Source organism: Chrysemys picta, chromosome 4 (assembly GCF_011386835.1).
Source record: "Chrysemys picta bellii isolate R12L10 chromosome 4, ASM1138683v2, whole genome shotgun sequence".
Classification (NCBI taxonomy): Eukaryota; Metazoa; Chordata; order Testudines; family Emydidae; genus Chrysemys; species Chrysemys picta.
Window position 1 is genome coordinate 73,226,964 of NC_088794.1, and position 27,835 is coordinate 73,254,798.

At 41.5% G+C, this 27,835-nt stretch overlaps 1 protein-coding gene across 5 annotated transcripts in view; it reads left to right on the top strand.

Moving 5' to 3' along the window:
• Positions 1–445: 445 nt before the first annotated feature.
• Positions 446–27,835, top strand: part of CTTN (cortactin) — a 37,405-nt gene continuing 10,015 nt past the window's right edge. Inside the window, exons 1-12 of one of the 5 annotated variants that reach the window (XM_042849154.2) lie at positions 706–952; positions 4,132–4,206; positions 5,349–5,432; positions 5,878–5,951; positions 8,369–8,498; positions 15,322–15,432; positions 16,237–16,291; positions 17,263–17,373; positions 18,331–18,441; positions 19,122–19,232; positions 22,003–22,058; positions 23,377–23,446. In XM_042849154.2, the coding sequence (XP_042705088.1) occupies positions 5,349–5,432; positions 5,878–5,951; positions 8,369–8,498; positions 15,322–15,432; positions 16,237–16,291; positions 17,263–17,373; positions 18,331–18,441; positions 19,122–19,232; positions 22,003–22,058; positions 23,377–23,446 (913 nt within the window). In that variant the 5' untranslated portion in view covers positions 706–952; positions 4,132–4,206. Of the gene's footprint in view, positions 953–1,568; positions 1,708–4,131; positions 4,207–5,336; positions 5,433–5,877; positions 5,952–8,368; positions 8,499–15,321; positions 15,433–16,236; positions 16,292–17,262; positions 17,374–18,330; positions 18,442–19,121; positions 19,233–22,002; positions 22,059–23,376; positions 23,447–27,835 lie in introns of those variants that run through there. The other 4 variants (XM_065592654.1, XM_005304572.5, XM_065592655.1 and 1 more) reach the window with 4 other exon arrangements.

A 27,835-nucleotide genomic window follows, 5' to 3' on the forward strand; every position in this document is an offset into this window, starting at 1 on the left:
CTTCCACCATGACCTTCACAAAATCAGGAAGGACATGATGTGACGTTTGAAAGTACTAAGGTACCTACTGCCCCTCCAGGGAAGAAACAACAACAAACACACCAAAAGCATTTTCCAGTCTGGGTCCTCTATAAAGCAAATTTAAAAACTGGAATAAAGTTTTTAATGAGACATTTAGATTATCCATATTTAATGTCCCTTATTCAAATTATAACAGTCCTGCCTCAAGGTAACATTTTTATTTCCTTGTCATTTCTACGGTTAAATTCACGCTAACCAATATCGTTTCAATGAGGTGGGGGCGATACTCTGTAGAGCTATCACGTTTTATCCTTTGGCAAGAAAGTCCCCACTTTTTGCTTATTCTATAGCCGTTTAAAAGGCGTCTCGATATTAGTGTTTTCTGTGGGTCCCCCTGTTGCCACAGTATGTATCTAAGCGCTCTCCCGGAATTTGCAATCCTGCGAGACTCGTACTTTCATGTGGCTCATTCAGGTTATCCCAGTTTGACAAGTCTGACTTGTTGAAATAAACTCCACAGAGCAGCAGAAGGAAGGCCCGCCACCAGAGAACTGCTTAGGATGCATGAATAATGGGCTCTGGAAAGCTGCCGGAGGGCAGAGAGAGTGAGACGTGGGAAGCGCAGTGGAGATGGTCTGTTTCCCGGAGTGTGGTCTAGGGAGCAGCTCCGATCCCAGAAGCAACGATTCTTGCGTAGACAAAGGGATCTGGGAAGCTGCGGGGATAAGCAGACGGGGGGACTCGGGTAGCGCCGCTCGGGGCCCCATCAGCACTGAAGCTTGTGCAGCCATATCCCACCTCCTGACGTGTGATGAAAGAACAGGAAATGGGAGCCTGGGAGAAGCGGAAATTGCAGCAGCAGCGGCAGAGCTAGGAAGCACCAGCCAGCAGCTGCAGAAGCTGTGCAGTCAGGAAGTGAGCTGGGAACAAAGTAAGTGGCATGGGCGCAATTCCCTGGGCAGAAAGCTGGGGATGAGGATGAGACTGGCTCTATTTGCTTTCCCGTGTTCTCCCCTTTCCCCTGGGGGACGCTGCGGTTGCCTTCCTCTCTCTGCCAGTTGTTTTGCTCTTCAAAGCCGTGGGTGTCCAAAGGAAGTCAGGCCACCCCCTTTGGGGGGCAGAGGGGGGGCAACCGACCCGGGATTGGTTCACCACATCTCTCCCTATTAGCCCCAGTAAAGCTAGCGGGAGCTAGTCTTGGGCTTGCCCTGGCTTTAACTGGGGGTGTGGACGACTGTGGCTGCTGAAGGTGGTGGGGTTAGAGGAGACTGTGCCCGGGTTATATTTCCTCTTACGGGCTAATCTCGCCCCCCCCCCCCCCCAGGTTTTGATGACGGAGCTTCGGCTGTGTGTTGCGGTCGGAGCGGGGGATGGGGGGAGGCTTAGGGCGGGGGCAGGATACTAGCTGCCCCAGAGAGGTGTTAATTATTTGGTCCATAGCAGCTGCCCGACCCCGTCACGCACTGTACAGCTACATGACTAACTTTCTTTGTTTTCTCTCTTCCCTTATCCCGTCCTCCTGAACTGTGGCTGATTATTCAGGGCCTTCAGCTAGTCCCCCCTCTCTCTGGGACATCCAAGAGAGAGAGTGGAGGGGGCGAGTGGGGCGTTGTGAACTAGGCAGTTTGAGCTTTTTCCTGGGTCTCTCTTTCGGAGATATGGAAGTGGACTTCTCTGGGATACTGGGTGGGTGAAGCAGAGAGCTTCATTCTTTCACTGGGTTTACCTGTTTGAGATTGGGAGCAAGGCTGTTGCTCATTGTTTCCACTCTATGCCTGGGCGGCTTGTGGTAACCATGTCCATGTTACTGTCTAAAAGCCAGTCATCCCCTACTGAATCTGGGATTAAATGCAGATGGGTGTGACTGACTCCAGGGCCTACAGCAGCTCTCTGTACAAGGCTTCTGGAGGGAATGGGGTGTCTTTCTGTAATCAGGCAAATGAGGAACAAAGCATCATTAAGCGCAGCTGACACCTAAATAGTTTTCCTTTGGAAGGAGTCACTATCATCTGGGATTAATTTTAAATCTGGTTTTTAACATGGCCTCTGGTGGTGAAAGATTCTTCATGTGTCTCACTCACTGGTTATTTTTGTGTGTGAAAATCTCATTCATTCAAACTGTCAGAGCTTGATAGCCCTGCAGGCCTGACAATCTTTTGGTATCTATCTGGGGTAGAAAACTGGTTATATCCTGAAGGATACAATAAATAATTAGTACAATACACTTGTTTTTCATTGGCTTTCTTGGTGCTTTCCAGTAGGACTTCCACAATTGGATACTGTAATGGATTTGGAGCTACTCAGTAATATGCATAGATACTGTATGTTGACCTTGTTATTTGGATGCTTACTGTGTGACTATATTGGGTTACCTCAGTAAAGAGCTGTCTGAGGAAATAGGTAGGTAAAACACTGAATGAAGGTAGGCACTTCTCAGCAAACAGAAGTTGTTAAGGGACAGTGCCAGAACTGCTAGCTTTGATTATTTTTGTCTCCTCTAACCTACAAAACTGGTTTTGACCAGTTGGGTTGGGAACACTGTTTAGAACAGAGAACCTCTAGCAGGATTGAAAAGGGATCCTCTCTCAAGAGAGGGCCGTAGTTAAACTGTTCAGGGGAACCAGATCGAGACACACAACTTCCCCTGGCTGTGCCTGGAGACTTTATGCCTTTCTAGGTTACCATCAGAGGGTGATAAGCTGGATGTGCATAGTCTGTCATTTTAAAATCCCATTTTTCTTCTAATGCTTTGGTCTGTTTCGAAGAAAGCTGCGTGATCACTGGTCACAGACTTCCAAAGGTGCCTGCCCTCAGTTGTGCCCAGAAAGGTGTGGGAGGATTGCAAAATTCCTCTTGAGATAGGCAAAGGCAGGAGGCCTAACATCTGAATGAGTACACCCTGAGAGATTATAAAGGGAAAAGAGGTGCAGTTAGCCCTTTCACTGTGACAGGTACCCATACCTTATTTTGACTTCAACAAGCATCTCTAGATACAGCGTTGCTGACAGAGTTAATTGACTGGCACCTCCCTCTTGTTCTGGGAGCCTGTTCTTAGCCCCTTGTGGGAGAAGGGAGCCTGAATTCCTCTACCTCCAAATATGCTTTGTGGAAAACTCTGTGGCTGCTGATTCGTCAATATGATAAAGGACAGAAGTGGCCTGATAAATCAAAAGCATATATTTAGCCTTTGTGTGTTTTGAACTGCAGTTCCCTTTTTCCAGAAATTTGACCGTATGAGTCAGACACTCCTGGATACAGCATGGATCATGTTTCTCTGTAGTCTAGTTTGAAAGAGATCTGCCAGAGCAGCAACTACTGAGGAAACCTATTATGGTGGGACTGCAAATTATGCCCAGTAGGAAATGAGAAAACTTATTTGATTTTTATTATTATTGCTATATCTTTGTGCCCTTTATAGTTACCCTAACAGAACTCTGGTTGGGGGAGAGGATGGACATTTGTTATAATATAGTCTCTGACCAGGATTTTTTTAAATACTGTTTATAAAAAGTCCTTCAGCTTCCAGTTTTTCTTGATTACCAGTTTTAACAAGGTTGAGGAGGAAACAAATATATTCAGAGTTAGGCTTGGATATTGCTAAACTCAGAATTGATATTATTTTGTAACTTGTAGGCTGCAGTGCAAACACTGAACAGTCATGTGGGGGATCAGTGCTTCAGTGGGTTGTGTTTGGATTAAGAGAGCAAGAATTGGATCCTTGAAGGGATATAAGCATTGTAACACTGAGCACCACAGCACTTAACATTTAAAGAAATATTAGTATAGTTAAAACTATGAAATAATGAAGACCTGCAATCTGTTGCATCCTATTCTTTGGATCTGATCCTGATCATGTGTGGAACACCCACTTGACTTCAATAGAAGCTCTATATCCAGAGGGTTTACAGGTTCAGGACCTTACCAAAGTTCACATCATAACATATTTGTAACCTCCTAGAAGCCCCAGCTCCATTATGGTAGGTACTGTACAAATGTGTAACAAACACAATCCCTGGCCTGAAGCACTGCAACTGTTGATTATTTCTGGATTTGAATGGTCCATTTTCCTCTGGATTGTACCTGAGGGGGAACTTTCCTTTCCTTTTCCAGATTGTATTTGTATGTGAAATATTTCACCACGAGCGACAATCATTTATAAACAATTTCTTAATTAGAAAATAAAAGGTATGTATAGTAAGACAGAATGATAGAATATTAATGAACTTTACCCTTGTGCACTAGTGGAGGAAAAGCAACTTCTTCCAATCCGTGTGAAATAAACAATTTGAGAGTTAAAATATATTTCCCAATCATACGTTTTTTTTGTAGAAATCCTAAAACATAACCCACTGTTGGCAGCAGCATCTATGCTGAACCAGATTTTCAAAAATGACTAATGATTTAGGTGTCCTAACTTTGGGGTTCCCAACTTGATATGCTGCAAAAGGGTTTGATTTTTCAGAAAGTGCTGAGCACCTTCTCTCTGAAAATCAGGTTCCCTGACAGTGTCTCAAATTGGACACCCAAAATTAAATCTTCATAAAAAGACAAGAAAGCTCCTACTTCCTGATCCTAATACTTTCTTCCTTCTGCTTTATACTGAAACATTATGCAGAGCATTAATATAAGATATTAATTGATTAAAATATGTACATATCTTTAAAAATGTAGTCTGTGTACTATTATTGCATGTAAGTGGACAAATGCCTTCTAAATCAAAATGGTATTCAAACATTTTAAATTGTTCAGATTGTTTTCATAATACTTGATATATGAATCTCATTAATGTAAAACATGAAAGAAACCTACAGAATATAGCATTTAGCAATTTCTGTGCTCATCATTACTAAAGGCTAGAAAAAATGTTACTTTTAAGACGAAGTACACATATAGTATCCGAGTGTTAATGTCTTTTTTTTGTGAAGCAAACTTTGATGAGCTCTGGTCAAATAGATTTTCTAATTAATGGTAGTGGTTTATCACATGTTACTAATAAATGAAGTAAGCACACACATGTTGACTCTTACCAGAAGGAACTTCCTCATTCTCTTTGAAAGAATGCCAATGATTATTTCTGGCCTTTTTATAATGTCAATAGAAAAAACACACTGAGTTATCAGTCTGGTTTGCAAATGCAGCTGGACAACTGATATTATTAGTAACCACATCTGCTGTAACTGCCAATATTACAAATGTTGTCTAGTTAAATAATTTACTTCTCTAGTATATTCGGAATATTGGACTAGTCCTTAATCAACCCAGTCATAATGTGAAATGAATTTAAATGTAACTCCAGTGTGACAGTACTTCATTTGATGATGTTTCAGATGTGGAAGGCTACTGCAGGTCACGCCATTTCTGTCAACCAGAGTGATGGAGCTGATGACTGGGAGACAGATCCTGATTTTGAGGTATGGTTCCCAAACTTTATTATTTAAGTACTGATGATGCTATATAGTGAAGATAGTTCCTGCTCTGAAGAGCTACATCTAAGCAAAATATGCAGAGTAGATGGGAAATATTTGGCAGCCTGTATGAGAGAATAACTAGGATTCTTTTGTGCATGTGTGTGATTGATTAAATTGCTTTATTTAGCTGGGCAGTGAAGGAAAAAGAGAAGGATTTAAATGAAGACCTTGTAATGATTTTTAACTGGGAGTATGTTATATGCATTGGCGATGACAGAAAAGACAGGGAAGTGATTGTAGTAGAAACAGGTGAATGGGGCAGTGAGGTTGTTAATTAATCTTTCTAGTTTTAGTGGCATGAGAGAACCTTAAGGCCTTCAAAGTGCTGAAACTCTGAAATCTTGGGTTAAAGTCTAATAATTTTTAACTTATTACATGTCTTTGACAGAATGATGTGAGTGAGAAAGAACAGCGCTGGGGTGCTAAAACTGTGCAAGGATCTGGACATCAAGAACACATCAAGTAAACTAGCTCTTCTTCTTGATTCCTTTGTGACTGTTAATGTAGGCAATTTTTGATAAGTTCAGATCCTTAGTAACTTACATCCTGATGGATAAAATATAAGAGACTCTCTATAGAGCATTGGTTACCCAAATCCTTTCCAAAGTTGCTAGTCCTTTATGGCTGCCAGCATCTCTAGTTGTAAAATAAAATAAGAATTGATGTTATAGTGTTTTCTTCACTGGAAACATGATTCTTCTTGCCTCCTTTGTGTCTGCAGGCACCTTAAAAGTCTTGCTCTCTGGCTACAGGTTTTACAATTGCTCTTTGTAATAGTCACAGTTACGCACTGGTGCTCAGCTGTGCTCAGGTGAAAAGATGTATATCACCATATGATATGTACATTTTTGAGTCAGGCGGTACACACAGCTCCATTTCCTGGGGATAGATTTAGGCCCTATATTCCTAGAATTAGCTTTAAAAATGGTCGGTCTAACTTCTAAAAATTCTGGCATGTCAAAATATATTGTAACAATATTTTAGCCTCTATCAGAAAGGAAAATGCATATGTCACAATGGACCATCAGCTCGCAAGCTTGTTTAAATGGTAAGTTGCCTTACAACCAAATTCTCAATCTCGTACTTCCTAACAAGGCATGCTTGAAATTTTAGTCTAAAACTGACTTCTGCATTGGAAAGGTAAAGAGTGTTCTAGCTCTTCCTTCTATCTTACATATTCATAGGGCACTAGTCACTGTAGTATGTAGGTGCCCATTGTTTGCTGAAGGAGTAAAAGGTTACAAATGCTGAAAATAAGGAACTACTGAACTATATGACATTTTTAATAGTTAAATGGCCTACTTTGAGCAGAAAACATCTGCTCAATGTGCAGCAGTAGTGAAAAAAGCTAACAATGTTATGAACCATTAGGAAAGGGCTAGATAATAAAATAGAAAATATCATAATGCCACTATATAAATACATGCTATGCCCACATGTCGAATGCTCCATGCAGTTCTGGTCACCTCATCTCCAAAAACTGGAATTGGAAAAGGTACAGAGAAGGACAACAAAAATAGGGTATGAAACAGCTTCTATGTGAGGAGAGAATAAAAAGAATGGGACCATTCAGCTTGGAAAAGAGATGACTAAGGAGGGGGCAGTATGATAGGGGTTTATACAATCATGAATGGTGTGGAGAAAGTGAATAAGGAAGTGTTGTTTACCCCTTCACATTAGACAAGAACCAGTGGTCACCCAATTAAATTAATAGGCAGCAGGTTTAAAAGAAACAAAAGGAAATACACCTTCATAAAATGCACAGTCAGCTTGTGGAACTTATTGCTGGGGATATTGCGAATGCCAGAACTATAACTATTAGCTAAGATGATAAGGGATGCAACTTCATGGTCTGGGTATCCTAATCCTCTAACTGACAAGCTGGAAGTGGACAACAGGGGATGGATCGCTTGATAATTGCCCTGTTCTGTTCGTTCTCTTTGAAGCATCTGGCATTGGCCACTGTCGGAAGATAGGATACTGGGCTAGATGGACTAGTGGTCTGACCCAGTACAGCTGTTCTTGTGTACTTTAGGGATCGGTTTTACTCTCTGGAGTACATTTGCTGATATTTACAGTCTAAATATATAGCAATTATGCTTCAGGCAACTTTAAACTCATGTGGAAAGTGTCTTCAAGCATAGATCACTGGTTTTCCCCCTACACCCAGCCTCTTTTCCTATTTCCAGAGAGAGAGGTTGCGGAGGGGAAAGGAAATCAACCTACTTTCAGTTCCTCCTTGTTTTATATTAGGGTAATGTCCAAAAGCCCCAACTGGGATTAGGACCCCATTGTAGAAGGTACTGTTCAAATACACTGGAAGAGATGGTCCCTGACATGAAAAGCTTACAGTCTGTTTTTCCCCTTTCCCTCCACAAAAAAACCCACACTAGGAGAGAACTAACAAGAAAGAAGTGAGTAAGGGAAGAGAGAATGCTACAGTGATGAGGGCCATATAAATACCTACATAGGGTAAACAAAAACAAAATCATATTTGGTAACTAGGTAATCAACTGTTCAGGATTAATATCCAATAGCAAACTACTCCTCCCTGTTATAGCCCAAATGCAGGATGGTAGATCTTAAAATGAAGGGTTTGTTCTGGATTTTTTGGTTTTTGAAAACAGATTTCACAATGAAATGAATGTCAAACTTCTTAAAACCAGACTTGAAGTGCTTGGTGTACTGAAGGATTTAAAAAAAAAATGAAATGCGTATTGTACACTTACCAGGATTTATCTTTTAATCCTAAAGTTAAGATCAGGTTTTTGGGTGTAAAATTAGCACATCAAGTAGAAAGTCTTGTCTCTGAGGAAGTCTTAACGTTAACCATGTCTATAACATTTTATTATACAACTACTGGATTCTCTGTTTTAAAGCATTCACCAGCTGAGAGAGAATGTGTTCCAAGAACACCAGAGCCTCAAGGAGAAAGAGCTTGAAACAGGACCAAAAGCTTCCCGTGGCTATGGAGGGAAGTTTGGTGTGGAACAAGACCGTATGGATAAAGTAAGTGTAAAATGTCTTCTCAGGAGATGTATTGTGGATGGGTCTGATGCTGCAAGCCTTACTCACCTAAGTTCCATTGTAGTCATAGAATCATAGAATATCAGAGTTGGAAGGGACCTCAAGAGGTCATCTAGTCCAACCCCCTGCTCAAAGCAGGACCAATTCCCAGCTAAATCATCCCAGCCAGGGCTTTGTCAAGCTGGGCCTTAAAAACCTCCAAGGAAGGAGACTCCACCACCTCCCTAGGTAACGCATTCCAGTGTTTCACCACCCTCCTAGTGAAATAGTTTTTCCTGATATCCAACCTGGACCTCCCCCACTGCAACTTGAGACCATTGCTCCTTGTTCTGTCATCTGCCACCACTGAGAACAGCCGAGCTCCATCCTCTTTGGAACCCCCCTTCAGGTAGTTGAAGGCTGCTATCAAATCCCCCCTCATTCTTCTCTTCTGGAGACTAAACAATCCCAGTTCCCTCAGCCTCTCCTCATAAGTCATGTGCTCCAGACCCCTAATCATTTTTGTTGCCCTCCGCTGGACTCTTTCCAATTTTTCCACATCCTTCTTGTAGTGTGGGGCCCAAAACTGGACACAGTATTCCAGATGAGGCCTCACCAATGTCGAATAAAGGGGAACGATCACGTCCCTCGATCTGCTGGCAATGCCCCTACTTATACAGCCCAAAATGCCGTTAGCCTTCTTGGCAACAAGAGCACACTGTTGACTCATATCCAGCTTCTCGTCCACTGTGACCCCTAGGTCCTTTTCTGCAGAACTGCTACCTAGCCATTCGGTCCCTAGTCTGTAGCAGTGCATGGGATTCTTCCGTCCTAAGTGCAGGACTCTGCACTTGTCCTTGTTGAACCTCATCAGGTTTTTTTCGGCCCAATCCTCTAATTTGTCTAGGTCCCTCTGTATCCGATCCCTACCCTCTAGTGTATCTACCATGCCTCCTAGTTTAGTGTCATCTGCAAACTTGCTGAGAGTGCAGTCCACACCATCCTCCAGATCATTAATAAAGATATTAAACAAAACCGGCCCCAGGACCGACCCTTGGGGCACTCCGCTTGAAACCGGCTGCCAACTAGACATGGAGCCATTGATCACTACCCGTTGAGCCCGACGATCTAGCCAGCTTTCTATCCACCTTACAGTCCATTCATCCAGCCCATACTTCTTTAACTTGGCGGCAAGAATACTGTGGGAGACCGTATCAAAAGCTTTGCTAAAGTCAAGGAATAACACATCCACTGCTTTCCCCTCATCCACAGAGCCAGTTATCTCATCATAGTCAGTGAGATGGGACTATTTTTGTGAATTAGGCCTGTCTATATAAGAGTTTTGCTGTTTTAATGATATCAGTACAGTAAAAGTGCCAAACTCCCTAGTGTGGATGCAGTTATATCTGTATAAAAGTGTTCATACTGCTATAGATTATTTCAGTTTGGGAATCAAAATAACTTATGGCAGTATAAACCATCTTTATTCTAGTATAACTGTGTTCACTCTAGGGCTTTTGCTGATGTAACTGTCAGCAAAATATCACACCACTAACACTAGTAAATACTTGTAAAACCTTTCTGTAGATCTAGGCTCTGTGTGATCAGGTCCTGTGTCTCATTTTATTCAAGGGAGTTAATGGGTCATCTGTGAGTGACAAAGGGAAGCCTTTTTGAGAACTGGTGCATTGGTGCTCCACACCGCTTCCTGGTCTTGTGATTTTTAGACCTCATTGCCTTGCTTATGTCAGGTGCTCATTAGTAAGGCTAAGATTTAGTCATGGGTAATTTTAGTAGAAGTCATGGACAGGTCACGGGCAATAAACAGAAATTCATGGCCCTGAGTTCTCTCTCCTCCTGTAAATGTGTAGGTTTCTAAAGATTCTCTTCTAAATTAAGAAAGCACCTAGATATGAATAAATCCATTTTCTATTTCATTTGCTGCATCAATTCTTTGTGTACTTGAGACTGCCTTAGAATGAATGAATAAATAAATGTATTTATCTTTTCTTGAATTTGAAGCTAGCTCTCACTTCAAAAAAGCATGAAAAAATGAGCAGCGAGAAATAACTCAGATATCCAGAAAATGGCTTTGTATTTTAGGCAGATAGTAGTTGCAATCTTTGAAATATAAACTATTGAGTCAATATTTAAAACAGCTGTCAACATCAATGCACAGTATAAATACTAATGATCCTTAGGTTTTTTTTAAATAGCTGCATGCATAGTGATTGTATTAATATTAAAAGATACTGACCAGAAGTTGTTCTAGTTGCTCATCTGCCCCCATTAGTTATCCAACTTATAATATCATTGCAGCACAATACTGTACTGTAAGAAAATTAGAGTTAAAATATTGAGGCCTAAATAAGATTACATTTTAGTTTCTTGCTTAACTAACTTTGTGTTTACCTAGCAAGATGGCTTCCAAGATACTCCATTACCTATTAAGCATATCCAACGGATTTTGGTTTGTTTGTAGGCAGGGCGCCATTGTTTCCCAGAAATTTTGCTATATAAACCTCATTGTACCCTTAAAACAAACTAACACAAATCGATGGAGAACTGGGGTAAGAGAATTATTGGATTAAGTTATTAAGTCTACCTTGTGGGCTCCAAGCTCTCTAATGCTGGCTACTTATGCCTCCCCTCATCCATTTAGGATTCTAACTGAATGCATTAAATAAACAAATGCTAAGACTGCTTCTAAGGGGATGGTAAACAATTTTGGGGGGATGGGGGAGAGCTAATAACAAATATTGCAGATAGTGCTGTATTTGTAACACTTAACTTTTTGTAAAAGAGCAAAATTTTAACTGTCTGGATGTCTGTCCTATCAATACTTGTGATGGTGCAAACAGATCTTTAAAATGATACCACAATACCATAGAACAGTGTTTCCCAAACTTGGGACGGCGCTTGTGTAGTGAAAGTCCCTGGCGGGCCGGGCCGGTTTGTTTACCTGCCGCGTCCGAGGGACATACTGGCTGCCGCTTCCAGCAGCTCCAGTTGGCCTAGAGCGGCGAACCACAGCCAGTAGGAGCTGCAATCGGCCAGACCTGTGAACGGGGCAGGTAAACAAACCATCCCGGCCTGCCAGGGGCATTTCCTACACAAGCGCCGTCCCAAATTTGGGAAACACTGCCATACAATTATTTATCCTTTAAAAGAGCAGTCCTTTCCTTTTCAAGAGCATCTACCTAGCTTTTCACTGCAGGCAAAATCCTGCTTCCTTTTAACTCAATGGGAGTTTAACCATTGACTTCAGTAGGCCAGGATTTTGCCCTAAAGTCTAAATGTCATAAGTTTGATGTGGACCTAACTGATCACTTGCATAACTGCATGGGTCAGAGCTACAGGATTAATTAAAATCTACCAGAGTACTATTTCACCACGGGTTTCCAGTGGAGTGAGGTTTTTTTAAATCAATCTTTTGAATATTTTAAATATACAGAGTTACATCTTTGAGTACTTGACACTTGATGTTTAGTTATGAAATAGGAAGAGAAGCTTTCCATTCTGATGTGGTGCCATGGAAGAAGAAAAAACAGATAGCGTACTGATTTAATTAGTTAAATTTGTTAAAGCAGGAAGAGAAACATCTAGCTAAACATACTGCTTAAGACTTTCAAAACAGTGCAGGGGGATTTTAGCCACAGATCTTCCACAAAGATGTGTGAATAAATTCTCTGCACTGCTTTGAAAATTCCTCCCCCCCCACCCCCACTTAAAAAAAACCATTGTCACTGAAAACTGGCCACCACCCATTATCAACAAGCTACATGAAAGAGACATACTGGGTTGGTCAGAATTATAAAGAAGTGTCTAACCTACATATAAATCAAAGTTGGCATACAGAATTTGGCAACATCTTTATTATACTCAGATTAATAATTTCCACATTTTGTAAGTGGACAATTGCTTCATAATATTACGTTCAGCAAAGCTTCACTTCTCTATGTGTTGAGAATATAATTCTTTGCAGCTGGAGGTACTTTCAAAACTCTTTTTCTTAGCTAGCCAAGGCTTCTGGTGACTTTGTGTTCATTTAAAGAGTCCAGTGTTATATTTTATGCCAGTACTGAACTGCTCATTTCACAAGGATTTCAGGTTGGCACGCACCTATTAGTGGCTCTCTGAATCAGCAGCAAACTTCCCAAAGCAAGGCTGACTGCAAAATGTAGTTTGCTGGATTCTGGTGTAGGCTGTGCATGTCTCATTTTTGTATCGTATTATCAGTCATCTTGACTCCTGGAAGCAGCTTGGGTAAGTGTTAAGAAATGTATGTGTGTGTTTCAATGATAACATGTTCACATACAATTTTCAGGCCAGTTGCTTGAATGCCTCTCTGGACTGAGTAGATGGTAGAAGTTTGAGCCCAGGTGATTCATTTAGTCAGATATTCAAGAATTCCAGTATGGAACTCCACCTAACATCTTCCTATTGAATGTCTTTTATCAGGGATGCTCAGTTGGGTTTAAAATTCCAGTGTAGTCCATATACGTCTGTCAGAGATATTAAAGCAGGTACTGTATACTACAGAGAAAGATGTTGATATGGGAATCAAGGCTTTTAGTATTTTTTACATATCCCAGTAGGCTGAGAATGAAAAATAAGCATTCCTCAGTGGCTAAATGTTCAGTGCAGATTGTTCTCAAAACCATCAAAAACTAAAGCACAAGTATTATATAGCTGCCAGGGTTCTGCTGATATAAGGATATGTTCACTTGAATCAAAACCAATTCTCTACCTCCCCCACTCATTTACAGATCCGTGGGTACAGGGCGGCCTGATGCAGTGGAACCATTGCCATTCCACTGCATTGGACAACGTGCTGTGAGCCAGAGCTAGAGATCTATGCCACAGAACTCAGCTCCTCAATCTTTGGCAGAGCTACATGCAGCAGACCTTTCATTCGTGGAGAGGAGTTGTGGAAGGGCTGTGGCAGCAGCTCCAGCCATTAGATTGGACTAGTAATCGCAGAGCCCTCTCGTTCAGCACAGGGACACTAGAAATCCTCTTCCTTGTCACATTTCCCAGTATCTGACCAAATTATTCAGTTTGGACACAGAGTGCAGGGTTTAGGGATTATACTAGTACTATATTAGTGCAAATTTGAAGCTTTATCAGTAGATAGAGTCGGATGCACTTTCTAGTGTGTAATTTCATACCATCTTGTCTTATTTGAAGATTGCTCCCGGCTCCTTTGTAATTCAATGTAACATTATTGTACTTTAAGATGTTATGCCTGGCTCATGTTCCAGTGACTGATTGGAACAGAAGGGAGGAAAAAAAACCACATTAAGCCATGAAATGGTCATGAAACCAGGCTTTGGAAAAGCTGTTGACTGATAAGAGATGGAATGTGCTTTGTACTGTCACTTACCATTTTGTACTGTATAACAGTGATAACTTGAAAAGCAAATGGTGGGAAGTGGTAAGAGTCTTTATTCTGATATAGACTTCGGGAAAGAGAATGTCTAGCAGCTTCCTCTAGCATACTGAATGAAAATATTAATGTAAATGATAGCCCTAGCCAGAAGTTGTTTATAGCCATAACTCTAGCTTTCTGTACCATAAAACAGAAATGTGCCAATGATCATGGGAACCAACTTCAATTATTTTAGTTTTAATATTTACTACAGTAATCAAATACCTTTCAACAATTAGCTGCCTACTTTTCTACTGCAATGGAAATTATTTTGATTTTACTACAGTGATCACCATTAGTCTTTTAGCAGATATCGATTCTCTATCTGAAATTGTCTGCTTACAAAGACAGGAATTTGTGATAACTGTGTTTGTTTGTAAATAGAGTCGAATTACTTTCCCCTCTCTCTGGTTTAAAAAATTCCCTGCCAAAGTATAATGAAGTGATTGGGCAACAAAGTGAAATAAGAATAGCGTTCCTAGAAACATATTTTGTTGTTCAAGTTGCATGGGGCTCAAATAGTAAACTAGTGATCTGAGGCAGCTAATGACATTTGACTAGAATTAACATAGTATCTGAGGAAGTATATTTTCTATCTGCATAACTTTTGGATGGTGTTATTTTCCAGAACTGTCATTCCTGTTTTCCTAAATTAATGATTATTTCTTTTAGGCTATGAAATGCATTGGTTTTTTTAATGTAATACCACATCATGCTTCTGTTAAAAAAATGTTCTTGCTATCCAATGATAAATTTAATGTCTGATGGATGTGAATGCTGCATTCAGTTTAGGCAGCTTTTGATGTTAGCCTTTTGCTTTAAACTTGCAGAATTCTACAAAGTTTCTTTTGTCCAAGAAGTATCTTGTGTTTAAGTTTGTAGTGATCATTTTTCTACTGTATATGGTCGATAGCTGCATACACAATTATCACTCCTTGTATTTTATTGGAAGTGAGGGCTCCCTTCTAAGCCTTGGATCATGGCAATAGGATTTAATTCAATATCTTTCCTTTTACCACCTCTGTAGTTTAATTTATAAATCCTGGGTGAAACACTCACTCACTCAATGCTTCCAGACTCTTTCCTGGGATTTTGATCACTTTCTTTCCTAGGACTATATTGACAACTTGGTGACACAATCCTACAGATTCTTATTCCTATGAGAAATCTTTACGTGGGCATTTTGCAGAATTGGACACTTAACATGCATGGCTTTCACTGTGCAACTGCTACTAATGCTGACAATTTGCATGTCTAAAGAGCCACATAAATTATAAATAGGCCTCTAGGTGGTGCCTAATCTCAAACTTTTTTGTTTTTAGACTTACGAAGTATAGTGTGTTACCATTTTTGTTAGATGCAGTAATCCATTTTTGGATTTCTAACTTCTTTCAGTCAGCTGTTGGCCATGAATATCAATCTAAGCTTTCTAAACACTGCTCCCAAGTGGACTCAGTAAGAGGTTTCGGAGGCAAGTTTGGAGTACAAATGGACAGAGTTGACCAGGTAAGTAATTTCCTACAGTATTCCAGTTACTTACAGCAGTTGTGTTCCTCAGTTTACATAGGGTATTGGTTTTATCATGCTAAAAACTGCTACTGCTAGGTGTAAACATCACTGTAATTCATTTTTAGCACTGCACTTTGTGCATATCAGTAAATTGGCTTTGGTTATTATGGATTAATACTTTCTTAAGAAATAAAAATCCTTCCCCTGCAATTAAGTTGAAGGATGGCCCGATTTGAAAAAAAAGATTGAAAACATGTCAGTTAGCCAATCTACATATGTTTATGTGACCAGAAAGATGAACACCAAGTAGGGAGGGAATTTAGCATGGATTGGGGCGCCTAGCAAACTGAACCACTAGACTGACTATCAAGGTGGGGAACCTTTCCCAGACTGAACATAAGAACGGCCATACTGGGTCCATCCAGCCCAGTATCCTGTCTACCGACAGTGGCCACTGCCAGGTGCCCCAGAGGGAGTGAACCTAATACTGATAAAATAACCTCCCGCTGGAAGTGGTGGAAACTCCAGTGTACTGAATCACTAAACCTGACAAGACCCTAATGTACGGCAGGGAACAATCTGCTTTGGCAGAGGCTGAAAAAGATAGCTTAATGGATCTGTTCCTCTCTAATGTTTTGAGTATATTGGCCCGGAAATCTAAACAGACACTTATGCTCCAGAACCAAGAGGCTTGGAGCATCACTAAGCTCTGATTTCTTTTCTGCTGAAGTAGACTATTTTGTATTACTAATGTCTGACTTTTTTTTAGGAATGCTTATTACTGTATTATTTCTCCTACAGTCTGCTGTGGGTTTTGAATACCAGGGGAAAACAGAGAAACATGCCTCTCAAAAAGGTAAAGTGTTGGGGTGAATGTGTATGTAAATAAATAACTGTTATCAATATTAGCTGCTTGTTATAAGACTCTACTACAATAGCTTGTATATAAAACTGTTGAGGAAACACTGTTTGTAAGGTGCCTAGCACAATGGGGCCTCAACCTGCATTGTCAGCTATCCAATTATTCTGCGTCCAAAATGATTTACTACTCTTTTGTAGTAAGTGGACTCAAAAACTACTCACTTGGCCTTAACAAAATGAAATGCTATGTTTGTCTTTAAGGGTCTGACTTGTCCTTTGTTCCCCACCCCCAATATTTTAGACTGGGTTCTCTGGAAAGTCTGGGGGATGGGTGGGGCTGTCTGGGAGAGGTCACTGCTCCCTAGATTTCAGCCACCTGGCCCTGGTGAAGATAACCTCCAGGGGAAGCTTTAACTTATGCCAGTTCCCAGAAGGACTATGCTAGTGGAGAATGGGGCATAGCAGAGCCTTTCTATTCTGTGCCCCTTCCCTCTCCTTGCAGTGATGATCTTCACCCCAAGCCCTCTCCTGCCTATATGACAAGAAGTAGAGGAGTAAGATCATACTGATGTTTAAAACTTGCTAGAAAACAAAATAAGAGTATAGCCTTGCATTTAATCTCTTCTGGGGGCGGGGGTGTTAATGGGGTTAATATTAATGAAGTAAATGGTTCCTGTGTTTTGGACAACTATAAATGAAAGGGCAGACTAAACGCAAAACACAAAATTACCTTAGGCAGAAGTTTTAACAGCATCCAGATTTACAAATAAGGAACATAGACACATACTTGTGACATCATGAGCCATAGTACTATGCTAAATTCTGCTTGTTGTGTTTGTAAGTTTTATTTTGTTGGCTAGTAGCTATTTTCAAACTGAGATATTATTCTGGATTTCTGCATTGCAACATTGACTATGACACATGAATTCACCATGTGTGTGTTTGTGTTTTGTTCTCTGGACTCAGATTACTCAAGTGGTTTTGGTGGTAAATATGGAGTGCAGGCCGACAGAGTAGACAAGAGTGCAGTGGGCTTCGATTACCAGGGTAAAACAGAGAAGCATGAATCTCAAAAAGGTTAGTCGACATGCATGTTTTTTGTTCTATTTTTTATGTGGTGCAGGTGCATTTACCAGGAACAGTCTTGTAAAATATTTCATTTTGGTAAATATTGATAGATATTTTGTATCATTATGTACACTAGATAAGTCGTTAAAAGTTATTGAAAACTTTTTCTTCTTGAAGGAGAACTTTAAACCATACACTTTAGTTTAATGAACACAAGGATTCCAAGTGGAGGTCAAGTTTCAATTACATTGTAACCAGAACTGATCAACAAACTTTTTGCAAAAAAACTTCTGGCAACTTTTGAAATTTTTTACCAATCTAATATTAAAACCTTAAGTGCTCAAATACAGCAGTGAGGTATTTCTAACAAAATCACCTGATAGTTAAAATGTAAATTTTACTAATATGTTGGTAACACTTAGGGATTTCCAGAGTTAATATAGTGTTGTTATAGCTGGTCAAAAAATTGTTTACCAAAAAAAAAAAAAAGTTTAATTTTTTTTCAGCAAACAAAGGGACACATTTATCTCAAAATCTTCCCACTTTCTGACCAGTACTAAATAATATATTTGCATCACGTTATTACCTGAAGTAACAAACCTTTTTTTTTTTTTTTAAATGGCAACCATACTGCTCTTGATGTAGCTTTAGAATTCCATTGTAATTTCACAGTTTCAATGCCTAGTTATAACTGAACGCTTTGAAAGATTAAAATTCCTCACATCATTCAGTGCTTTGGCTAGCTTTGACACTGCTGTTTTATTTTCTCCTGCTTAAGGGGAAAACGTGAAGTGATACGTTCTGAAGAATTTAAGACTTAATATCCTGGATCTAGATTAGCCAGGGATGTCAGTATTCTTCTAATACATAATTTAAAACAAGTGGCTGTGGTTGAAGCAGTCTTGTCTTAATAATGTCTTATTACTGTACATTTGTAAATAAAACTCTGTTTACTCCTGTCTCCAGATTATTCCAGAGGCTTTGGTGGTAAATATGGGGTTGACAAGGACAAAGTGGACAAAAGTGCAGTTGGCTTTGAATATCAAGGCAAAACAGAAAAGCACGAATCACAGAAAGGTTTTTATTACATACTTTTATTTAATAAAGTTTATGGGTTGAGTCTAACACTCTTAAGTAAGGGTGAGAACCTCAAAGCTGGGAAGTATACTGTTAATCTCACTGGCAAGAATGCTGATATTTTTTTTTTTTTTTAAACTAGAAAGTATGTAATTGCAAAATCCATCCCCAGTCTTGCAATCTGATCCATATGGGAGGACTTTGATACCCATGTGGAGTTTCACAGAAGTCAGTAGGACATGATGGTCTTCAGATGCAGATCAGATTGCATGACTTTATAACTATAATACAAATAATAAACAGCAATAATAATAATATCTGGATAAAGAACCATATCATAATGTTTTTTTGGTAGCGTAGAGGAGGTGTGCATGCATCAGAATCTTATCTGCCATGTACCTATTCTGTGAATGTTGAGACACTTACTACAGTGTAAATCAGAGTATTGTGGGGGTGAGCTGTTCTGCACTTTCTGACTTTTATATTAGCTTTTCGGATTGCTGTGCTTCCCATTCCCCACTGGGGAGGTGACTTGGCAAGGGGAAATGGACCATGAAAATAATTCAGTACCGTTAATGAAATACTAGGGGATAAACTGTCTCATCTATAATATCCCTATTTTGTTCAAAATGTTATCTGTAACAATCACACTAATGGCTTGTGGAATTTTATGTACATAGATTATGTGAAAGGATTTGGAGGCAAGTTTGGTGTACAGACAGACAGACAGGACAAATGTGCACTTGGTTGGGATCATCAGGAGAAAGTGCAACTGCACGAATCCCAGAAAGGTATGTTTGAGTTCAACTTCTTAACTACACTTTTAACATGCTTCTGGTTCATTTTACAGTTTATTTTCTCTGCAGCTCTGGTAAAACTGTTTCATAGTAGCTAACATTGTAGTTGCTTCTCCATGTTTGAAATGTTACTGTTTTGCAGTCGGTGGAATGTCTTTACAACCGGTTTAACAAGTCATGACTGGTATTGAGAGCCACTGAAGATATTGATTTAGCGGGTCAGGAGATATGTTGGAATAGCCTTATGAATGTGCACTTAGCTTGGATTCTTGATTCCCCCCCCCCCCCCCCCCCCAGTAAAATTTTGGAAGCCAGCCTCTCCTAAATGACTCCTATCCTATGTAAACTGCCAGTCCATATACCAGGACAAATCCTGCTCACTGTACTCAAACTATTTTCCTCTTCCTTGCCCTGTTTTCCTCCCCCTCCCCAATGTATACCCACACCTGCAGGAGGTAGAAACTCAGCATTAGCAATACTGACCTCTTCCTTCTCACCCAGATTTTCATGGCCTCCATGAAGATGGGGAGGTCTGCAGCCATAGTCTTTTCCACAGTGGACCAGTCCGTGCTGCCCCCACACTGAAAGGGGATCTCAGTCTTTTCCCTTCGCAGCTTCCTGTGAGAAGGGATGATCTGTGCCCTCATCTTAGCCCCTTATATCAAAATGGTTGTGCCAGAACAGCTATCAGTGAATGGAACATAGTTCTGAATACAGATTTTTTTTTTTTTTCTTCAGAGTAGTAGCAAGAATATTCCTTATTTTTGACAATGCCAAATAGGAGTAACTTTCAAGGCTGGGCTATAAAGTACAAATGTGATGGCATCCATGAAATAAACTTAATTTGCTCCTAAATATTGTCCTACTCTCATATTATATTTATCTTTTGAATACAGACATAATCTGATCATGAACATATTTTAATATCTGAGTGTACGTATACAGTATAAACAGTTGGGCAGAGAAGTGTTGTCTGCAGTATAGGAAGAGCTGCAAAATATAGCTAAGAACATGGAATTGTCTCTCTTATATTCCTGTTAATATTAAGTGGAGCTGGCCTCTTCCTAATCCCAAGTGGAATTGTTGACATTCTGAATATACACTTAAAAATGAGTGTTCATATTCTTCTAAAAGTACTCCTGATTCATCAGAATTGCTGCTGATGGTTCTGTCTTTTGAACATTTCTAACTAAACTTATCTGTTCCTTTTCCCCTCCTTTATTACATGTGGCTTTTTCAGATTATAAGAGTGGTTTTGGAGGGAAATTCGGTGTTCAAACAGAGAGGCAGGACCCATCTGCTCTGGGGTTTGAATACAAGGAGAAACTAGCCAAGCATGAGTCTCAACAAGGCACAGTCTCCAGTTGTAACTTTCTTAGTGCAGCCACTTCTAACACAGACTTAAATAGTCATGTAAAAAGACTGATGTGTGCCATAAGTAATCTAAAGAAGACATTCTTTTAAATTTCTATCCCCATGTTCTCTATCAACATCAGGCTATTTCCTTAAAATGAGCTGTTTAAACATGATCTAATAACAAGCCTATATTAAGGATATGGGTTCATAAAATTCCAAATGCTGCAGTTAATAAAATAGAAACAGATTTCCAATATTTAGTTCATGGTGCTACACCAGCATTAGATCACACCAGCTTAAAAGTCCAAATGTAAACCTTTGCCTTAGTTGAAATAGTAGTAAATTATAGCATGTTATAAAGCTGCCTTTATTCATTGTGAGATAATTCAGGTATGAACTACAAGTTCTAGTTTTCCGATGACATCTTAAAGTGAGAAGTCTGATAGTGTAGAGTTTTTTGGAAACCCAAAATCAAAATAGTATAATTGCAGTGTATAAAGGTGGTTAATAAAGCCATGCATTTATTCTGATTGACAATACACACTAAAGACACTATTTCTAACAGCAGCCAATATGTTACGTACTGTCGTGATCTAGTTCCAAACATTTGAAGTCTAGGATAGCTTTACTAGGAGTTCAAATACACAAAGTCCCTGATTCCATTTTGGGAATGGGAGCACAGGAAGAAGTTGTAAGTCAGTTTTCCAAGGCACAGACCTTCAAGCACTCTTCATTTACATGGTAACTGCTCATTATTAAAATAAGGCAATAAGATAACTACGTGACATATTCCCATTGCAGATACATGGAACACCTGTCTTAATTTTGCATGAACCTGGGGTCAATACTGAAATAGGAGAAAACTTGAATTTGGCAGCTGTGTGTCTTTACTTGATCAATTCCTTGAATGGCATGCAAATAAAGAGTATTTAAGTGACACTTGTGCCCTGACAAGTGTTACTGCAAACTTGATAGCACACTACTCTGAACAAAGGAAAATAGCTTGGGTAATATGACCTATACTACAGGAAGTAACAATTAGTACTGTGAAAGACTGTGCTCTAGAAGTGGTGCATTATGAGGGGCCATCCCTTATTTTTTGCTTGGTTCCTGTCAACATAGCAATCATTAGCTTAACTTTCACTGAAAGAATGTGAAAAGCATGCACATAGATCACGACATCTTTCTTGCTTGCTCGTATATGAAGAGGCATCTGTAGATAGATTATATGTGTATATGTGTGTATATATATATCCTGATTTGCATCAAAAACAAGTTGCATTTTCTTTGGCTGCTGTCTTTGGAATTCTGCATGTAGCTGCTTTTTGAAATGGCCATTTGCATTTAACAGAACTTAAAGGGAAAAGATTAAACCTGCCTACTGTGACCTTTTTATCCTGTTTTTTAGATTATTCAAAAGGGTTTGGTGGAAAATATGGGGTACAGAAGGATCGAATGGATAAGGTAAGTTGTTTTGAAATTATCATGAATTCAGTAGTCTGGCTATTGGTTTAAAATTCCGCCATTATTAATGAGGCTGGATCTGTAGTGCTCTGATCTCTCTACTTGTATCCTGCTTAGGAAATTCTCCTCTTCAATTCTTTATAGTATATAGTGCCTTTCATGTGAGGATCTCAAAGCATTTTACTAAGGTGATTATTATCCCCATTATATACAGGGGGGGAATTAAAACACAGAACTTAAGTGATAGCAGAAGTCCCACACAGAGAGGAGCAGAATTAAGAAATATAACCCTGAAATCTAGCTGGCCAGTCCTCTCTTCTAACCACCAGACCGTACCTCATCTTACACCTTGTGAATGTCCTCTCAACTAATTAAAAATAGCTGCCTCTGTTTGCGCCTCATTTGTCCATTTATAATTTAAGGGAATGTTGCTATGTTTCATCATCCTGCTGCAGTAAGTAGCACACCGAACTGTTTGAATAGTCACTTACCCACTCCACAAACTAAAAGTAGCTCTGTCTAATACACCCCTGCATGAGAATTTCATCAGAACCCACAATTCTAACTTTAATCTTGTTATCAAAGACAAATTGTGATGTAAACTTCAAAAAATACTGCTTTATTTCACAAGTTTAAAGGATGATGGTCTGTATACAGACCCACTTACCACACTAAATACTCCTATCTGTTAACTTACAGAAGTATCAAAGCTTCAAACTCTTCTACTGTATCAGTGTATTATTTTACCCATGATTCCAAATATCAGGAAATCTTTAACTGAGGGAACTCTTTCATTTATTTAGTTATTTTTATTGCTTGATTTAAACACCTGTCTCAAAATTACCTCTCTGTTTAGGGTTTGCTTCTAGTTATTTTTTATGTTTTAGGCTGGATGTTTTATCTTGGTAGAAACCCTTCTGTTATACAGACTGAAAGGTTATTTTGTATTCAAAATAACAAGCATTCAGCAAATTTCTGTCTCCTACTTTTATGACTCATCAATATATAAATGAGATTAATCAGTAATAAAATTATTGTTAATAGGAATCTAGTGTGACATGTGTCTCTGAATGAAGGTTAACCCTAAATAGTCTGGTGTATTGAAAGAATTCATTCCCTTTTTCATGTTTTAGGCCCAAAAATGTAATGGGCTTTAAAAAAATAAAATAAACCTGTGCCCTTGGAGGTAGGAGTCCTGATTTAGGATGTTGCAGCAGAAGATCATGCAGGTGTGTGCTGCCTTATTTACTGAATGAGCATATGATGAGAGAACTGGTGCTGCTTTGTGTAGTAGTTGATACTTTCTCATTACTGATAGAATGCATCGACTTTTGAAGATATTGAGAAACTGTCATCAACTTATCAGAAGACCAAGCCAGTAGAAGCTGGTAAGATTACCTTCTCAATTACAGAATCCTTTTTTTATGTTTCTCTCATGGGCTGTAGAAGGTGGGTCACCTTAATCTGGAACCCCTAAGGTTACTTCGCCCCCTTTGGTACCAATGAGTAAGAATCCAAGCTTCCTTTTTGTGACCTTGGCAGGTCAGTAGCACTCACATATGCCTTATTTTACTCACTGACTGTAGAATCTCCTCTCTGAGTAACAGGTGACTCATTCCCCCCCAGTAGTAACAGCTGAGTCCAAATTAGAGTTGCATTTAAACAATACATTGTTTCTTTGTGAGGGAGAAGAAACAGTACCAAGAAACTAAAAAGCATCTCCTTGATTCTCACTGAGGCTGAGATTGTGCTAAGCTTCTCTAGAATGGGCTAAACAATTTAGGCTTTGTCTACATGAGAAAATTGTACTGATTAAATTAGTTCAGAAACAGACTTAATTAAATTCGGTGCAACATCTTGTGTAGATGCTCTGTTTCAGTTTGAGAGTCATTTATATCAACATAGGTTATGTTGGCTAAGTTTGGTTTCTAAACTGACTTAAACCAGAACAACTTTCTCATCTAGACAAGGCCTTACAAAGGTAAGTAGTGTTGATGTTACATGTCATTTCATATTAGCTAATTGCTTTTCTCCTTCCCCCTCTCCAAATCTCCTGGAAGGCTAAGAGAGCCTTTCTTTCTTTCTTGCATAGAAATATTGGCCTGAATAAATATTGACTGGCTTTACTTAGCAATCTTATTTGCTTTCTACAAACACTGGGTTGAGTTAATTTTAGTTCTCAAAGGATCACAAATACTATTATTCCTGAAGGAATTTGGGGCAAAAAATTTTACAATTCTGCGCACGATATTTTAAAACTCTACAAAATTCTGCACATTTTATTTGTCAAAATAACACCGTATAATCACACCATTTTCAATTCTTTGCTGACAGGTATTTTGAAATAAATTACCAAAATAATTGAAAAGATGTGATTATTATGTTGTTGTTTTATTGTGTTATTTTTGACAAATAAAATGTGCAGAATTCCCTCAAGAGTATCAGGGTTCTGTGTGGCGCAAGCTGGATGCAGACAGCTTGGTGGGACATCTGGGTTGGGGAGCAGGGGGAATATGGACGCATAGGGGCTTGGTTGGGGTGGGGAGGGTTCTGGGTGTAGGGGGAATGGAACTCTGCAGGGGAGTCCAGGTGAAGGTGGTTAGGGCACAGCGGGGCAGGGTCTGGGTGTGAGGGAATCAGTGGGAGGTCTGGATGGTGGGGTGGGGGTCAAGGTGCAGCTGGTTGGGGCTCAGTGGGGTGGGGAGCTCCTGATGAAGGGAGTGAGGCTCGGGGGGGAGGGGAATTTGGGGGCTTGTGACGGCCCCCGATGCAAGGGGTGAGGCTCGGGTGAGGCTGAGGAGCAATGGGGTGAGGAAGTGGGGGAGGGGTCACTGTATGGGAAGCCGCTACCCCTGTCCACCCAACCCCCATGCATCTGGACCCGCCAGCACCCAACCTTCCCCCTCCCTCCCCCCCCCGGCCAAGCCTCATCCCTCTCCCTGCACCCTGAACCCCCACCCCACTGAGCCTCACCCCTGCACCCAACCTCCTCCCCCCCACAGTGCAGAGCTTCCTGCAGTCGGGGGAGATTTCTGGGTATTGATTTGATCCTGCCCGGGCTGCTCTGTGAGAGGCAGGGGGGAACTTGGTCTCCTCGTCCCTCTCCTCCCCCAGCCCAGCCAGAACCAATGTCCCTGGGCAGCCAGGGCATCCCCAAGCATCCCCCGCCCCACCCCTGTGGTGACTTACCTCTCCCCAGGCTGCTCTGAGTGCCCCAACAGATGCACCTGCGCTGCCAGGGAGAGGTGAATGAGCACTAGAGCAGCTTCTCTTAGCTTCCCCACAGAAACCATTTTTCGGTGGGGAAGCAGAGAGAATCTGTGGGGGGACATGACACTGAGCACGCGCAGTGGCGCAGAATTCCCCAGGAGTAATTAAATACACTCACACCAGAATTGTTTGCACAGCCACCTTGACAGCACTCCAAATAAGGAACAAACAGAACATTGTGACTCAAGGGTCCAGTTGCACTAGGCAAAATTCACCCCGTGCAGTGGGCCAGAACAAAGCCTTTGCACTGCCTGAGTCCTACTAACATCCTTGGAAGTCTCTGGGCCTGATCCTGAAAGCCTGTTGTGCGCATGGAACACCCATTAAATGCAGTGAGTTCAACAGAGAAGGTTTGCAGGACTGGGCCTTATGCTTTGAATGAATCTTGGAACGGGATATTTCTTTTCCTTCACATGTTAGGAGAGGGAGAAGAAGGGGCAGAGGAATGTGGTTAAGATGTATTTAGAGTATTGGCAATGTAGCTGATGAGATACCATGTCTGTGCTGTCTCTCATCATAGAATATCAGGGTTGGGAGGGACTTCAGGAAGTCATCTAGTCCAACCCCCTGCTCAAAGCATGACCAATTCTCAACTAAATCATCCCAGTCAAGGCTTTGTCAAGCCTGACCTTAAAAACCTCTAAGGAAGGAGATTCCACCACCTCCCTAGGTAACCCATTCCAGTACTTCATCACCCTCCTAGTGAAAAAGTTTTTCCTAATATCCAACCTAAACCTCCCCCACTTCAACTTGAGACCATTACTCCTTGTTCTGTTCTTCCTTCCTCCCTGTCTGACAAGACTTTGAAGTATGACAAAAAGCTAGGTGCTGCACCAAGTTGTTGCAGAAGAAGGGCTTGTAGTAACTGAGCTTAAAGTATCTTAAGAAATGATACTTAGATGTAAACGTATGTTAAAAAGCTGTAATACTGATACTACTATACTTCTGTGTCAGGTCTCTTTATTGAAATCTGCCTTTTTTTAGCATTGTTAGCATATGTTTGGGGTGCCCAGGGAATGAATTGCACTTTAGCTCTCAAAAACTCATTGAATTTATACCATGAGGATGTTGCTACAACAGTGAATGTGTATTAATTGCTCAAAAGATATGAGGTTCTACACTCAACTCAGTGGCATTTGTCTGTTTGTCTGTAATGCAATAACTTTGGAATGCCACATCCCAGGCATCTTTAGTGCCCCCTGCTACTACCTACGGGCCGAATTCAGCCCATCAGGGCTTCCAGTCCGGCCCACGGGATTGCCAGCCCCATGGCACAGCAGGGCTAAGACAGGCTCCCTGCCTGCCCTGGCTCAGCGTCGGTCCTAGAAGTGGCTGGAACCACATCCCTGCGACCCCTGGGTGAGTCAGGGATTAGAGGGCTCTGTGCGCTGCCCTTGGCTGCAGGCACCACCCCCCGCAGCTCCCATTGGCCGGGAACAGGGAACTGCGGCCAATGGAAGCTTTGGGGGTGATACCCACAGGCGGGGGCAGCATGTGGCGGAGCTGTCTGCCCCATCCCACACCCAGGAGCCACAGCCGGACATGCTAGCCACTTCTGGGAGCGGCGCAGGGCCAGGGCAGGCAGGGAGCCTGCCTTAGCCCTGCTGCGTGCCGCTTCCACCCCGGAGCTGCTTGAGATAAGCGGTGCTGGGCTGGAGCCCGCACCCTGAACCCTACCTGCATCCCGCACCCCAACCCTGTGCCCTGAGCCCCCTGCTGCACCCCTCCTTCACTCCAACCCCCTGCCCTGAGCCCCCTGCTGCACTACGCAACCCCTCCTACACCCCATCCCACCGCCCTGAGTCCCTTCCTGCACACCGCACCTCCTCCCGCACTCCAACCCCTTGCCCCAGCCCTACATTCATGGCCCTGCATATAATTTCCCCACCCAGACGTGGCCCTCGGGCCATAAAGTTTGCCCACCCCTGACCTACATGTATCAGAGGCAGCAGTTCTACTTGCTGCATGGGGAGAGTGTAGCCTGGACTCTAACAGAAATAAGAAAACCAGAGAGCCTAACAGGAAGGGAATTTGGGAAGCACAAGGATCCAGAGAAATGGGGCTGCACTGGTGAGGGAAGCAGGGAGCAGTGGGCAGGGCCGGCTCTAGGTTTTTTGCCGCCCCAAGCAACAAAATTTTTTGCTGCCCCGGGCTGCACTGGTGAGGGAAGCAGGGAGCAGTGGGCAGGGCCGGCTCTAGGTTTTTTGCCGCCCCAAGCAACAAAATTTTTTGCTGCCCCCACCCCAGCCCTGGGCTCCCCCCGCACTCCCCTGTTGCCCCAGCCCCAGGCTCTTCCCCCCCCCCCCCCACCTGCACCCCCCTGCCGCCCCAGCTCTGGGCTCCCCCCTTCCCCCCGACCAGTGCCCCCCCTCCCCCCCCCCCCACACACACCCTGCCGCCCCAGCCCTGGGCTCTCCCCCTCTCGCCCCCCACACGCACCCTCCTTCCGCCCCAGCCCTGGGCTCTCCCCCCCTCGCCCCCCACACGCACCCTCCTTCCGCCCCAGC